The sequence below is a fragment of the Ascochyta rabiei genome, chromosome 8 (genome assembly GCF_004011695.2).
Source record: "Ascochyta rabiei chromosome 8, complete sequence".
In the NCBI taxonomy this organism is placed as follows: domain Eukaryota; kingdom Fungi; phylum Ascomycota; class Dothideomycetes; order Pleosporales; family Didymellaceae; genus Ascochyta; species Ascochyta rabiei.
In genome coordinates, this window is record NC_082412.1 from 1,409,727 (window position 1) to 1,424,002 (window position 14,276).

Genomic DNA, 14,276 nt, shown 5'->3' on the forward strand with positions numbered 1-14,276 from the left:
GGCTTGACTGAGCATGCTGGAGCAGTGGTATATTAAATGTCCAGTGATTCGTACATAGCCACGCGTCTGCTTGCAGATGTCACGGTTTCGAGATGTGCTGATACTAGAGACTGAAACTCGCAATGTGTCGAACGGCATTTTGGCCTTGGCGGACGGCACTTTCTGCCATAGAATAGTGCTTCAAACATCATGTCAGTAGTGCCAAGCCTCTGTCACACACTGTCAAATGTGATGAGCTGAGGCAGATGGTGGACTTGTTGGAGATCAGATGGGTTACGGTAAAGATCGACCAGGTACGACTAACGCCGCTTCATCTGGGGTTTCGGGAAGAACAACCCCACTCATTGACACTACGAGACTATACATACCCCAAAGCTATGGGATAGTGGGTATATCGACTCTGTTCCTTCTTTCGTAGAGCTGGTCTCTCCTTTATCTCTTCTTCTGGACTCCATAACAAGTGTACCTATACTTTGTAATTTTGGTCTGCTGGCAGGCTTCTCTCTACCTCTCATCCAATCTATTAACTTAAATCCTATCCACAAGGCGAACAAAATGGGGTTGGGAGTGTTGGACGATCGCCAGATGGCTGCTCCTCCCGGAACGTCCACGCTTGGTGCATCAGCAGCAGCCGGTACGTAAGAATGCATCATTTTAGGAAGCAACAACGACTAACAGAGGATTGCTGTGCAGAAGATCCGTCAGTCGACACTACTGGAATGAAGCGTGATGGCGATATTGTTCTCCAGCCTCAGCCGTCCGACAGTCCGAACGACCCGTTGAACTGGTCCGCGGCACGGAAGGAAATTATTATGATCATTCTGGCATTCAGCTCTGGTGTCACAACTTCCCTTGGTCCCATGGTTACTCCAGGTCTACCACTTATCGCCAAAAAGTACAATGTCAGCATCGATATGGTCGCGAGTCTCGTCATTGGATTCCTCGCATTCTGGATCGGCTTCACGACATTCTTCACCGCAGCTGGTGCCAACATCTGGGGCAAACGACCTTTCTTTGTGATATCTACCATCTTGCTCTTGGTCACCAACGTATGGGGCTATTTCACCAAATCGTTTGTGTCCCTGGCTGTTATGCGAGTCGTCCAAGGTATCGCTTCCGCACCGCTTGAGACTCTGGTCACATCCACCGTCTCAGACATGTACTTTGTCCATCAGAGAGGAACACGCATCAGTATATGGGGCTGTATGCTCGCCAGTGGCGTTCTCCTTGGCCAGACCATTGCAGGCGCGATCATCGAGAATATCTCCTTTGAGGCCACCTTCGGCATCTCGGCTCTGATCTTCATTCCCATCCTCCTCGCCATGTATTTCCTCGTTGTCGAAACGACCTACTATGGCTCCCGTCCTGGCTCGCAGAAAGAACTTGAGCCAGAAGAAAAAGGCTCATCTTGGTCCGAGTATGGCGAAGACAAAGAGACGTACCGTCAACAAATCGCACTCTTCCGCGGTCGCCTCTCCACTGAGTCTTTCTGGCGAAATGCATGGAAGCCTGTCCCACTTATTGCTTATCCCGCCGTGCTTTTCTCTACTGTAGTCTACGGCACGTACTTCACCTGGCTGCTCACCATCTCCATCCTCTCAGTGTCCATCTTCTCCGCACCTCCATACTCTCTTGGACCCGCGCAAATTGGCCTCACAAACCTGCCTCTTCTTGTTGTAGGCCTCATCGGCTCACCCCTCTCAGGCTGGGCAGCAGATTCCATTGCAAAGCTCATGGCGCGCAAGAACAAGGGCGTTTTTGAGCCTGAGTTCCGCCTTACTCTTATGCTGCCTGCTGTCATCTTTGCGACAATCGGTTTTCTGGGCTTCGGCATCAGCGCCCAGCGCGGTGCTTCCATCTACCAACTCATTGCTTTCATGTCAATCCACTCTTTCAGTGTGCCATTCGCAAGTACGGCGAGCTTAACGTATGTCATCGATTGTCATCCACGAGACGCAAATCAAGCGTTTGTTACTATTAATTTTACCAAGGCTGTGTTCACCTTCATTGCCACCACATACGCGAACGGCGTCATGGCGAGCATTGGACCGAGCAAGGTGTTCGTGGCAATCACGATGATTAACTTGAGTGTTTGTGCCTTGACGATTCCGGCTTACGTATTTGGGAAGAGGTTTAGGGCTCTGGTCGCGAGGAGTACATTCGGTCAGAAGTTATCAGGTTAAGTGTCTCGTTCCTGAAAATGAAATAGTAACACGGGTGATGCTGTGTTGATGAAGCAGCTTTTTCTTTCAGCCCTTTATTTGAGTTTCTGAGTGCTATTCACGCTGACCTGGGCGTTTTTGGTTCCTATGGTAACACCAGTACTCTAGAGGAACAAGGTGAAGACCGCGGCCAGCGCCGATGCAAGTATATAGGTAATGGTTTGCGCAGTAAGACCTGCTGCGCCACCGCTGGCCTGCTGAACTGAGCCTGCAGCCGTATCATCAGCATCCGAAGCTGGTTCACGTCAGCACCAAGGAATTTAGACTACAAAATGCATCCCCGCAAAGACTTACCGTCGCCGTTCTGCTGCTGTCGCTGAGTACAGAAGCTCGTGAGAGTGGTGTTGGACTGCATCTCTTGCAGCTTAGTCGAAGCCTCTGCAATTTTCGCCTTCAGGTTCTCGATACCCGTCTCGTTCAGACCCTTCTTCTGCTCGAAAGCAGCCGTGGCAGTATCATTCCCTGCCAGCGAAGCCAATTTAGCCAACTTCATCATCTGCTTGCACTGCTTGACACTCTCGCGCTCAGCGTTCACAACGGTACATTCACCGACGAGTGTGGTGTTGGTCTGCAAAGACTGCAATTCCGTCGTAGCGTTTGCGGCCTTTGCCTTAATGGCGTCGACTTCGGCGGTGTTGAGCCTGCCCTCTGCGACCCATGCATCCAATTTCGTCTGGTTACTTGCAAGCCCGGAGAGGACAGCGAGGTTGCGTATTTTTCGACATGACTTTTTAAGGGCGCGCTCCGTACCGTTAGACTCGGTATCGTTTCCATGCCTGCGAGGCTCGAGAGGTGGAAAGTTAACACTAGGCCAGGCGTAGGAAGTCGCCGCGCAAGCAAAGAGGAGTGCGAGCAGAAAACTCAAGGAACGCATAGCTGACGTTGGGTATAATGTGAAGTGAGATATTGTTTGGACCTGCCGTGCGGTAAAGCTTGTGTTCGAGAATCGCATGCGATGTGACGTTGGAAAGCTGCGATTCAGATAGCAGCACTTGATATGCACAACAGGCCGTGATCTCGAGATATGCATATAGCAATTTATGCATAATCGTCGACACCCACGCGGCCTCGCCGTAGTTGGAACCTGGCAGAAACGACTCTCATGCTGCTGTGAAGATGCAGTAAGACGAGCGTCTGCGACGCTGACGACGAAAATTGAAACCTGGAGCTAGAGACACCTGCCACTATGTATCCGAACCGGAATCTATGGCGCCGTGATGAGTGAATCAAGCATAGACGAGTTTGATGAGGTTCTGTCGCTAGTGGCCAGTCTCTGTGCTCGTTGAGACTCAACAACAGTGAGCCCGGAATGTCAGTGTTTCATATGCCGCTAAGATCGCGGCAGCTTAAACGTTAGCCTGCACGTCAAGTCCCGTGCGTAGACTGTTTCGTCTCCCTGCAATGCAAAAGCACGCGGACGACGCCTGTCACTCGCTGTCGTCTCATCAGACACGTCTGGACAGGCTGGGTAGCCATCTTTTGAGACACGAACCACATATATAACCGTTGCGATGATGTCGTGTCATCCAAAACCTGATCTGTGGGCGTCTGGTTCGGAAATGGAGCCATCTCATGATTTGGAAGAAACCAGCGTAGGTAGGCTGGCAGACTTCTCCGGCCTAATGCAGCCCAGACCAGCATCGGAACGTAGGGCAGACCAAAGCCTGGCTACTGGCGAGCTCGACTCTCAGTTGCAAACCTCTTCTCCTTGATTCCGCTGTGTGCACTCGTGTTTTTTTGTTCCTTCCCCATCGCAAACCGAGTTGTTTGGGTAATGAAATGACGTCAGAGCGTTGCGTCTCAGCCGTCCCTCATCCTCGAATCGGAGCATTCTACATCAGAGTCGAACGGCTTTCTAGAGATGGCAATCTTGCAGCAGGCTTGCGCTGAATATGAGTTGAGCAAGTACGCGCATATGCTCTATAGCCTCAATTGCGCATATCTTTGCTTACATGTCGTACAGATATCTCCAGCTTTTTCATGGCGACGAAGCGCTACTTCTTGCTGGAAATGCAGCCATTCGAAGTTCTTTGAACGACCGCGTCGAGCTCACGGTCGTGCGCCTTGGTATTGTAGCCTCTCTTGGGGATTGAGCCGTGTGCTGATGAGACCCTCCAGCGGTTCAGGGAGCGTTTGTGGTACTCAATGACGCCAAACGTCTGCATTTCATCGCAGGTAGCCACAGAGCGAATGCAGACGATGTGTTTTCCCGAGTAGTGCTCAACTCTGAAGACAATGAATGGCTACACACAGAAGGCGCAGATCGACCATTATGGATTTCGTTGCTCCAGGAGATTATCGCGCTTCGCCCATCTGAACCCTGTCCAGCCAGCGAACGTGTATTCAGTATACCAGCACTGCAACGGGACCCTCGAACCTCCCAGCTTTCGGCAGTTTCAGGATTTCCGCATTTGTCTTTCTTTGCAGGTACTCCTCTGACCTCACGGAACGGTCATAACATTGGTGCTATCTGTGTTGTGGACCAGATTGAAAGGCCACCATTATCAGCTTCGGAAACTGCGTTCTTGGCTGATACTGCCCAAAGATTGGTGGGCTTACTCGAATTTGCAAGAGAACGTACTTTTCATAACAGATGGACCGCTGTACAGGAAGAGCTTGACGTTTTCCTCAAGTCGCATTCTCTGCGCGCCCAGTTGTTCGAGGAGCCGCAGACCCTGGCAGGACGTAAATTCTTGACGCGAAAAAAGAACGCAGAAAAACCCAATGAGTCCGGGAATGAGCGTGTGGATCCTCACGTGTTAGCGGAAGATTCGCTTGCGGACCAAGCTAACCTGCCGACTGAAGGGCAGGAGTCCGAAAGGTTGGTGGTGGCCGGAGCCAAGCAAGATCATCGTATTGCTGGACACGACAATGCCAGGGACGCGCGATCATTATTGGCCAAACGTGACAAAGACGACAGGAGAGGACCTCCAGGGGGCGAGACGACATACCGAAAAGTGTTTCGAAGGGCGGCCGAATGCTTACATTCTGCTTTGCAAGCCGATGGAGCTCTGTTCATTGATGGTCTGATTGGGTTTCATGGTGACACGCAACCCGTTGCTGAGCCAGAGCAAGAGCTCGAACGCGAGATCGCACGCCCGCTGGTACACGGCAAAAAATCTGCACAGGTGGATTCCCTTTCAAAGAATGATCAGACCAACATACCAGAGGACACATTCAAACCGCATGATTCTGATCCGCCCGGTACTCACAGCAGAATTTACACCAGCTCCGAGTACCTGAGAGGTGTCTACGTTGAACGACCTGCTGAGATCCTAGGCAGCTCTGGTTCCGTCGATATGCTGAAAGTCGTGCAAATCTCAGGGTCTACAATCGGATTACCCGACATTGATGAAAGGTGTCTGCAAAGGCTGATGGACCGTCATCCAAAGGGTGCAGTGTGGCATAACTCCAATTCAGGCTTCAGGCAGGTCAAAGATGAAACACTGGTAGATGTTGATTTGGGAGAGGAGACACACAGGCTGAAGTCCACATTCAAGGACATTGAACAGCTTATCTTCAAGCCGCTTACGGATCCTACCTCGCTCAAGCGTCTAGGGGCATTTTTTGCGTGGAGAACTACATCGGTTCGTCTGTTTACAGACGTTGTCGATCTTAAGTCATTAAAAGCATTCTTGCACGTTGTTGAGTCGGAGATTGCGCGGTACGATGCGGCCTTGGCTGGAAAACAGAGAGAGTCTTTTGTTTCATCTGTCAGCCACGAATTGAGTTTGTAACCACAGCTCTTAGAATTTCAGCTACTGACGTCTGTACAGGAACACCTCTTCACGGTATCCTTGGTGCTGTTCAACTTCTTGACGAGACTGGACTTGACCCAACGCAAAAGTCACTTGCAGAAATGATCAACACTTGTGGATCGACTCTTCACGAGACGCTTACCATTGTGCTAAGTTACGCGAAGATCAATCAATTTGAACGTCGTCAACACGAATACCGTCAGCGACGCCCGCCTGACTCGTCATGGGCACTGTCAGAAAAGCAAGGTCTTGCTTGCGGCCCTGATCGAGGTACGTGGTGGCATTCTCCCCAGCATCGAGTCTCAAACTAATGTCATTCGAGATTACGAAGGGCTATACATATGCACAAATGTTGCTTTGCTATGCGAGGAGATTCTTGGTGTGCTCGAGGCCGGCAAGTCTTTTCAGAATGCGCACGGGAACGAAGTCATAGTGGTGTGTGATATTGAGTACGAAGAGAACTGGAACTACCACACAGAGCCAGGCGCCCTTCGACGAATCACGGCGAACCTCATTGGAAACGCCTTGAAGTATACGAATAGTGGCTCAGTGGCAGTCTCACTAAGTGCAACCAGGCTCATCAAGGACAACCAAAGAATCAGCAACGATCTCACTTCAGGAAACACCCTTACCTTCACCTTTCGGGATACAGGAAAAGGCATGTCTAAAGAATTCATGGATAACGAACTATTTCTCCCATTCACACAAGAAGATTCAACATCGTCCAATGGAGTTGGCCTGGGTATGTCGATTGTGAAGAGCCTGGTCTCGTTACTGGGCGGTGAAATTCAAGTTCAGAGCGAAGAGAATAAGGGAACCGAAATCAACGTCAGAATACCCATGAAACTATGCAGCTCCGATGATCGGGAAAAGGGAGAGCCAACTTTAGAGTTCGAACGCAGTCTTCAAACAATTCGCGACCGAAAGCTGTCTGCGGTCATGTACGGCTTCCCGCAACACGTTCGCAATTCTCTCAAGGGCTATCTTTGCGATTGGTATGGTTGCAACCTTTTAGAACCCACAAACCACGCCAGACCAGATGTTGTCATGGTTGATGAGGGTAATGAGGAGGTTGAACAAGCAGTTAAGAAGACTGCTCATGCATATGGCAAGCATGGTGTGCTTTTGAGCATAGTGATGGTTCCAAGCAGGATGGGGATGCGGATGGACCCAATCGATGGATACATCAAATGGGAGAGAGTGCCTCGTCCTCTTGGACCGAATAACGTAGCTCAAGGATTGTTGTCTTGCCTCGACAAATTAGACGAGCTTCGGAAATATAGCGAGAGCGCCAGTGTCGATCGGCAAGAACCGGAGAAAGAGCCACAACCAGAGAAAGGCCTATCGAACTTGCAAGAACTCAAAGACAGCTTACCAGAGAAGCTGTGTGTGTCTAGCCTGGAAGAGCCGCAGGTATCCAAAGCCACTCAAACCCCACCTGCATCTTCAAATTCATCCAAGCAGTCACCAGCGCCTAACAAGTCTGAGGACCATGAAACGGACTCTACATCCAAGACTACAGGTGTTCTTCGCATCCTCATTGTGGATGACAATGGTCTCAACCTCAAGCTGTTAGAAGCTTTCTTCAAGAAAAGTGGTTATCACGACACGAAGCAAGCGAAGAATGGCAGAGAAGCAGTCGAAGCGGCGCAAAATTTGAGTGAGGGATTCGATATCATCTTCATGGGTATGTGTTTTGTCTGCTACGCCTTTTATATACGGTTCTGAGGTGAGACTGACGAAACTAGATCTTTCGATGCCTATAATGGATGGCTTTGAGGCAACACGGCAGATTCGCAAGATGGAAGCTGGGCACGAGCGTGCTCCTTCTGCGAAAAATTCAGTAATTGTAGCCCTGACCGGTCTGGCTAGCCAGGAAGACGAGGACGAGGCTTTTAGCGCTGGCGTCGACTTGTTTCTCACAAAACCAGTGCAGTTCGCGAAGCTCACTAAATTGCTGCGTCAATACGAGGAGGGGACTCTGACGAGGTGCTGACAGTCACAGGCGAATAGCTGAGTTACAGAGGATGGCCAACGATGACAAAACGACTTTAGACTAAGCTGATCGGGGTTAAGAGTCTGGACGTACAATCGACGCCCAGACGGTGTCTTAAAACTTGCAACGACTCATTTGTAGACTAAGAACCAACGTTATCACTGTAAGCGCCACTTGCTGAGATGCGTTGCGCGCCCAGGTTGCATTCATGGCACTGTGAGTTCCAGCCTCGCGTCTTGTCCGCGAGGGCTGCCCTTCCAAAGGGTCACCCCAGAAACTGTTATTTTGCATCCTCTGCGAAGGGGGACGACTCGAAAAAACCACTCAACAGACCTATAAGCGTTTGTAGCGGTTCAAGACTGGGCGAAACCAGAACCACACATCTCCGAATCCCTCTACACTTACAGCCAAGCACACGAACCCCTCCCCAACGCAACCTCAACAAGTACGAGGTGCACACCTCAGCCATCACCACCAGCCACCAACGCCCAGGCTCGTACCCGTCCTTTACCCGCAATCTGGTCACGTCGCGCAGCTACACTGCCCCGGCTTCAAGACCCCTGCACTTGCCAACCGAGGAGGCCCGGGGGTCTTCACACCCTCACTCCACCCGCGCCGCCTAACCCTGCTTTGTTCGCCGGGCTCGCTTCGCGTGGTCGAGAGATGTTCCTGCGTTGCGCAGAGTGTGGCGCGCCAGAATAGAGCTGAAAGAAAGCTTCAGCGCACGACGTGCTCGTATAAACACACACACACGGTGCTGTATCTTCCCCAACAGCAGGAGAAGCAACACGTCGTGCGCCAGGCTGCGCTGCGATGAAAAGCCGCGCTCCGCGGGGACGTGAACGGGCAAGGCTGGGCTCGAGATTGGAGTTGCGGGCCGTGTGGGAGCAGAGTGGGGCCGCGGGCCAGGCTATCGATTGATGCACGAGGAAGGTGCATTCTTGCAGGCGGTTCCTTGCCATGTGGACAGCATGGCATGGCTTTGGGGATGAACTGACGGCAAAGTCCTCCGAGGCAAACGGCTGATCACTCGATCCTCTGCAGTTGCGTGTGCACACCCAACAAGACACGACTGAGCCGCCAACCTTTGTTTTTGAAAGTGCAATGTGAAGGAATGTTCTAGTATTATTATCTATCTGAGTAAAGCGCATGTAAAACACCAATGACACCGAAGTGCTTTTCGTACCCCTCCCGAAACTAGAACAAGCCAAGGCCAATACCTGCGGCTCCAATCAGCCAACCTGCTATGGCTGTTGGTAGTGGTGCACCACCAGTGTAATCCAGAACGCTCGAGCTGGGGCGAATGCCTGATGCTGTGCCGTCTGAGAACGTAGTCGTTTTGGTAGAGCGGATGGAGGAGATTGGGGGAGGAGGTGCTGTTGCGGATGATATCTCGGCCTCAGCTGTACTGCTCTCGATGGTGCTCGAGTCCTCAGAAGTGACGTCCAAAACAGAGGATGAGGGCGAAGCTGGCGCTGACGACTCAGGAGCTACGAGTGAAGAGACTGAAGCTGCAGATGAAGATGTGGGAGCGAGAGTGGCCGAAGATAAGACTGAGCCTGCTGAGGAGTCAGCGGCACTACTTGGAGATGGTGCGACACTTGACGACGGAACAGCGGAACTGGTGGGCGTAGACGGCTGACTGGAAGATGGCTGCGGGGACTCATTTGGAGAAGGCTCCAGAGTCGTGCTGCTCGGCTCCTGGGTCGCACTGCTGGGCTCCACAGTCTCACGGCTGGATTCCTGTGTCGCAGTAGAAGACGGAATTGGAGAGGAAGAGGGGGCGTTACTTGAGCTCGGTTGTTCTGAGGGAGGCACACTTGTCGGCGCAGCACCCGTCGATCCTGGCGTTGCCGTCGCCTCTGAAGAGCCAGGTTCAGTAACTTGAGCTTGGGCTGTTGGGATGCGATTTGTGGTGGTCTGTCCGATGTCGCCTTCGGTGGTCAGATAAGTAGTAGAACCTTCAGTCCTGGTGCTTTTTTCTGTCCGACCACCAACAATAGGATCGCAGGCACTCTCCCCAATTGATTGACCGAGCTGAGCAAGCACAGTTGGTAGGCTGTTGAGATAATCCACGACAGTTGGTGCCACAAGTGTCGGGGTTGGAATATCAGTCTCCGGAAGAATGAGAGGCGTATAGTTTGTTGGCGATGGCAGATTAAGGCTGAAAGTTTCGCTGATGCATTGAGCTCCAATTGGCTCCACGGAGATGTGACTAAACGTTGCATATGCGGCGTATACCGTTGGCCACGTCAAAGTGACTTCCTCAAATATCCAAGTTATCGTCTGAGTAGGCGGCGGAAGCGTGCCAGTACGGGTGCTGCTGCTGACATCGTTTCCGGTATCATCCACATATATATCTACTGTAACGAGCGGACGAGTGATTGTTGACACCACCACAGTTCCAGGATATACAAGGCGAGTTGCTGTGACGTCGATCTGGCAGCTGCTCGCGCAGGAGATCGACGCTGGCACGATGGAGCTCGTGCTGGGCGAGGATGTTACGCCAGGTGTCAATGTCTGGACAATAGTCGTAGGCACAAGCTCAGTAGTGGTGACGAAGACTGAAGAGAGGATAGTTGAGACAATGGTAGAGGCTGGGACTTGCGTGGTGATGACTTGCGTAGATCCTGGTTGCGTAAAAGTACTCGTAGTGACCTGACCCGAAACTGTAATAGTTGACAAGAAGCTTGTCGTGAATGTACTCGCTGGTATCGTAATGACCGAGGTTTGGATTGCTCCTGGAATTGTGATAGTGCTCATGACTGGAGGAACAATTGTTGTACTTGTAATTGTCGTGAATATGGTTTCTGGAGGAAGCTGTATGGTTGAGACTTGAGTAGGGCCCGGCACAGTTGAGGTAAGAACGGTGGTTGATGGCGGAAGTACGATGGTCGAAAGAGAAGTTGAGACGGAGGTCGACACGCTGACGACCGTAGAAGTCTGCACGAGCGTGCTAGTCACTACAGAAATCTCGACACGTGTAACTTCAAGTGTCTGCACCGATGTCGGTCCTTCAATGGTTTGTATGGAAGTCGGCCCCGGAACGGTCTCAATTGATGAGACTGTCTGCGTGAACGAAAGCACCTGCGTGGACGTGCTCACCACGGAGATCGTCGTCGGAACCACGCTGGTAATTGTGGTGGGATCACCTGACACCGTGGTCGTAAGTGTTGTCGGAATGTACGATGTGCTTATAGAAGTGACAGGAACTAGCACAGTACTCAAGCTAACGAAAGTTTGAATGACGGTGGGGCCCGGTACAGTCGTAGGAACGGTCGTGGGGATGAGAGAGAGGTATGTCTCCGTAGTCGTTGAGAAAAATGTAGTAGATATGTATGAGGTGATGTAAGAGGTTACAGTGGACGCTGGCTGGGTAATTACGCTCCCAGAGAGTGTGATAGTAGGTCCAGGTACTGTGATTGTAGTTGGGATATACGATGTGCTCCAGGAAGTGATGGTAACTAATCGCTCAGTAGTGACGTAAGAAGTCTGCACACTCAATTGAGTCTCGGTAGTGCGAACTGTCGTAGGGACCGTCAGAGTAGGTCCAGGCACCAATTGCGTTACGGGGAAAGACGAAACTATAGTCGTCGTTTGAGTGACCACAACGGGAATGTAACTCGTGATGTAGGAGGTGTATGTTGTCTCAGGCCCGGGAATCTCGGTGGGAATGACGGTCGTAATGTAAGATGTTGTGGTTGTGGTCTGCAAACTCGTCGTCGTGCTTATGCTGGTAGTTGTGATGTAGCTGAGCTCCGTTTGGATACTAAGCTGGGTTTCAACGCTTAATCGGGTTTCAATCGACACCTTTGTGACCTCGACAGTCTTCTCGGAAGTTGGTCCTGCAACAGTTTGGGTAGGACCGGGCGTCTGGATGGTCTTTTCCACTGTCTGAGTGGGGCCCGGCGTCTGTATCGTCTTGTCGACCGTCTGAGTGAATGAGATTCGCTCCGTTGTCGTCGTAGGAACCAGGACGGTAATAATGGTTGTCGCCCAAGACGTTATTGTGGCGCCTGGCTGCGTGTATGTGGTCGAGTACCAGGACGTGATGTAGGAAGTGAATACAGTTGAATAAGTCGTGGTGCTTACAGACACTTCTGTGGTCCTGTAGGTGCTCCATTCTGTAGTTCGAATGGTCTCAACGGGTCCTGGAACTGAAATTTCTTTGGTCACGTCCTTGGTGACTTCTTTTGTCTCAACGGGGCCGGGTACAGATATCTCCCTGGTTACCTCTTTCGTGGGTCCAGGTGTCATTACTGTCTGGGTAGGCCCTTCGATCGTCTGCGTGACCGGGAAAGAAACGGTCGAGGTGAGAGTTTCCACAGTGGTTATGTATGAGGTCTTCCAGGACACGTATGTGTGGTCAATAGTGACCGGGTAGCTCGTAGTGATGAAGCTCGTGATGTAAGTCGTGTACGTAGTAGTGGAAGTGCTGACGAAAGTCGACCAGTCTGCAGAAAAGATTAGCAAATGCATCCGAAAGCACTCCATTTGAGGCTGCGCACCTGTTGTGTGGAAAGTAACCAAGTCCGTCGTGCGGAAAGTTTCTACATCGGTCGTGCGCCATGTCTCGACAGCCGTCGTTGGTACAAGCTATTCATATGTCAGTAGAGAAGAGAGAAAATGGGGAATGGGCATGACGTACGCTGATAGCAGTGACAGTGTAGGTGGAGGTTTGGAGATCCGTTTTCGTGATTGTATTGTTCAAAGTGACCGTAGGACCGGGTATAGTGGTGTATATATGTGAGCCAGAGATCGTGATGTCTTTTGATACAGTCAGGGTTTCGGTGGTGGTGCAAGTCTGGATGGGTCAGTTTCAAATGATAATTGGCAGGATTGAAGCGGACATACCGTTGTACTCCATTTAGTTGAGGTAAGAGTACTCGTGCATGTCTAAAAGTCTGATCAGCAAGCATTCTCGAAGTTGCCATCGCGTTCAAGAGCTCGTACAGTCGTTTCGGTGATAGTGAAGTTTTGGCCAGGTATTCCAGGCCCTGTAATAGTTTGGTAGGCCGGAATGGTCTTGTAGACCGTCTGGAGAGGTTAGCTTGCAGCTATGCGAGTGAGCGCTAAAAGTTTACTGTGGTTGTGGTGACGTTGACGCCTGGTTTGGTTGTTGTTTCGGTCTGGTGTTCTTGTCAGCCCCAGCACCTCTCCTTCGAGTATCAAGAATCTTCGATGATGATGATGATGGTGAACACGATCCGGATGCACGAGAAAGCAATCTATGAAGTCCTCGCACAAACCGACGATAGAGAGAAAACTTACGACCGTGCAGGTACTTGTCGAAGTCTGGGTCTTGGTATTGTACTTGGTCTCAGTACAAGTAGTCGTGATGGTTTTCCCGGGCGCGGACTTGATGACTGTCACGGTTGATGCTGGAACAGTCAACGTATATGGCTTATCCTGCCATTTGGTGATTGTTGTCGCTTTGCAAGTTGGGTAGCCGCCTCCACCTGCCACAGAAAACAGTGGTTCTGGTGTGGCCGAAGGGCTTGGAGTCTTGAGCGCTTGTGAGGTGTAGTTGTCCTGGGCGACAACAATGCCAGCGATGGCCAGAAAATGGAAAAAGCCGCGCATCTTGGAAGCGAGCGACTGCTATGCCGGCTGAAGGAGCGCACCAGCTTGAAACTGTAACAATTAGCCATGCACGTGAAGCGACTGGTGAAGCTGTGGAGGATCGCCACATGCAGGGCGCCCTAGCACATGAGAAACTTAGGCCAGAGCACAGGCGTGCTCGCGTACCTGTTGTAGAATCACACAATTGGAGATTTGCAATGGTGGAGATGAGATTCCCAAGGGCTGAGCAAGGGGTTTGTAGAAGAGTGACACATACCTCAAGAGTAACGATAGGCTGAAGGCTAAAGCTTGAGAGAAGGAGAGGCGAGTGGGCGGCAGTCTGCGACTATAAGGGAAGGATGATGGTAGCAAACAGTGCACAGCTTACGGCAGGGTATCATTGAGCTGGCAGGGCTGGACTCCAAGCTTCAAAAACGATCCTGCCTACCAGGATGAGCAAACATCAGGTCCCAGGCAAAGAACCTGCGAGCATAAGCCAACGATCGACTCGGCTGCTCGTCGTTCGACAGCCGCTCGGCCAGGGCCGCAGCAAGTCGAGGAGAGGCGGTACATCATCGCTAGTCCTATTAGAGGTAAAGACGTGACCATCATGAGAAGAAGGCGAGCACTGCCGTGGTTGGATGGCGCGAAAGGCGGAGGCATGGCCAAGAAAGCATCGGACGTGGTGCAAAATGTGGGCGCAAGACTCGGCTCTTCTACACGGGTATGGTCGGACAG

At 51.4% G+C, this 14,276-nt stretch overlaps 4 protein-coding genes across 5 annotated transcripts, besides 1 other annotated feature; 2 read left to right on the top strand and 2 right to left on the bottom strand.

The window, feature by feature from the left end:
- Positions 1-555: 555 nt before the first annotated feature.
- On the top strand, positions 556-2,183 carry EKO05_0005401 (uncharacterized protein; the record flags this gene model as incomplete). Its single annotated transcript, XM_059636594.1, has 2 exons — positions 556-634; positions 694-2,183. 2 exons carry the CDS (start codon positions 556-558, stop codon positions 2,181-2,183), a joined length of 1,569 nt encoding a protein of 522 aa, XP_059492577.1.
- Positions 2,184-2,326: 143 nt separating this feature from the next.
- Positions 2,327-3,252, bottom strand: EKO05_0005402 (uncharacterized protein; the record flags this gene model as incomplete). Its single annotated transcript, XM_038940089.2, has 2 exons — positions 2,327-2,457; positions 2,517-3,252. 2 exons carry the CDS (start codon positions 3,250-3,252, stop codon positions 2,327-2,329), a joined length of 867 nt encoding a protein of 288 aa, XP_038798417.2.
- Positions 3,253-4,083: 831 nt separating this feature from the next.
- Positions 4,084-7,976, top strand: EKO05_0005403 (uncharacterized protein; the record flags this gene model as incomplete). Its single annotated transcript, XM_038940032.1, has 6 exons — positions 4,084-4,127; positions 4,186-4,289; positions 4,341-5,951; positions 5,999-6,250; positions 6,303-7,667; positions 7,729-7,976. The coding sequence occupies 6 exons, from the start codon at positions 4,084-4,086 to the stop codon at positions 7,974-7,976; spliced, it is 3,624 nt and encodes a 1,207-aa protein (XP_038798418.1).
- A 1,197-nt stretch (positions 7,977-9,173) lies between these two features.
- On the bottom strand, positions 9,174-13,559 carry EKO05_0005404 (uncharacterized protein; the record flags this gene model as incomplete). 2 transcript variants are annotated; one of them, XM_059636595.1, is made up of 8 exons in its annotated part: positions 9,174-9,535; positions 9,767-12,430; positions 12,485-12,572; positions 12,625-12,780; positions 12,831-12,872; positions 12,930-13,013; positions 13,061-13,105; positions 13,248-13,559. In XM_059636595.1, the coding sequence occupies 8 exons, from the start codon at positions 13,557-13,559 to the stop codon at positions 9,174-9,176; spliced, it is 3,753 nt and encodes a 1,250-aa protein (XP_059492578.1). The 2 variants fall into 2 exon arrangements, with proteins under 2 accessions (XP_059492578.1, XP_038798419.1); XM_038940136.1 differs by having other exon boundaries at positions 9,174-12,430.
- Positions 13,157-13,176: a tandem repeat.
- Positions 13,560-14,276: the final 717 nt, after the last annotated feature.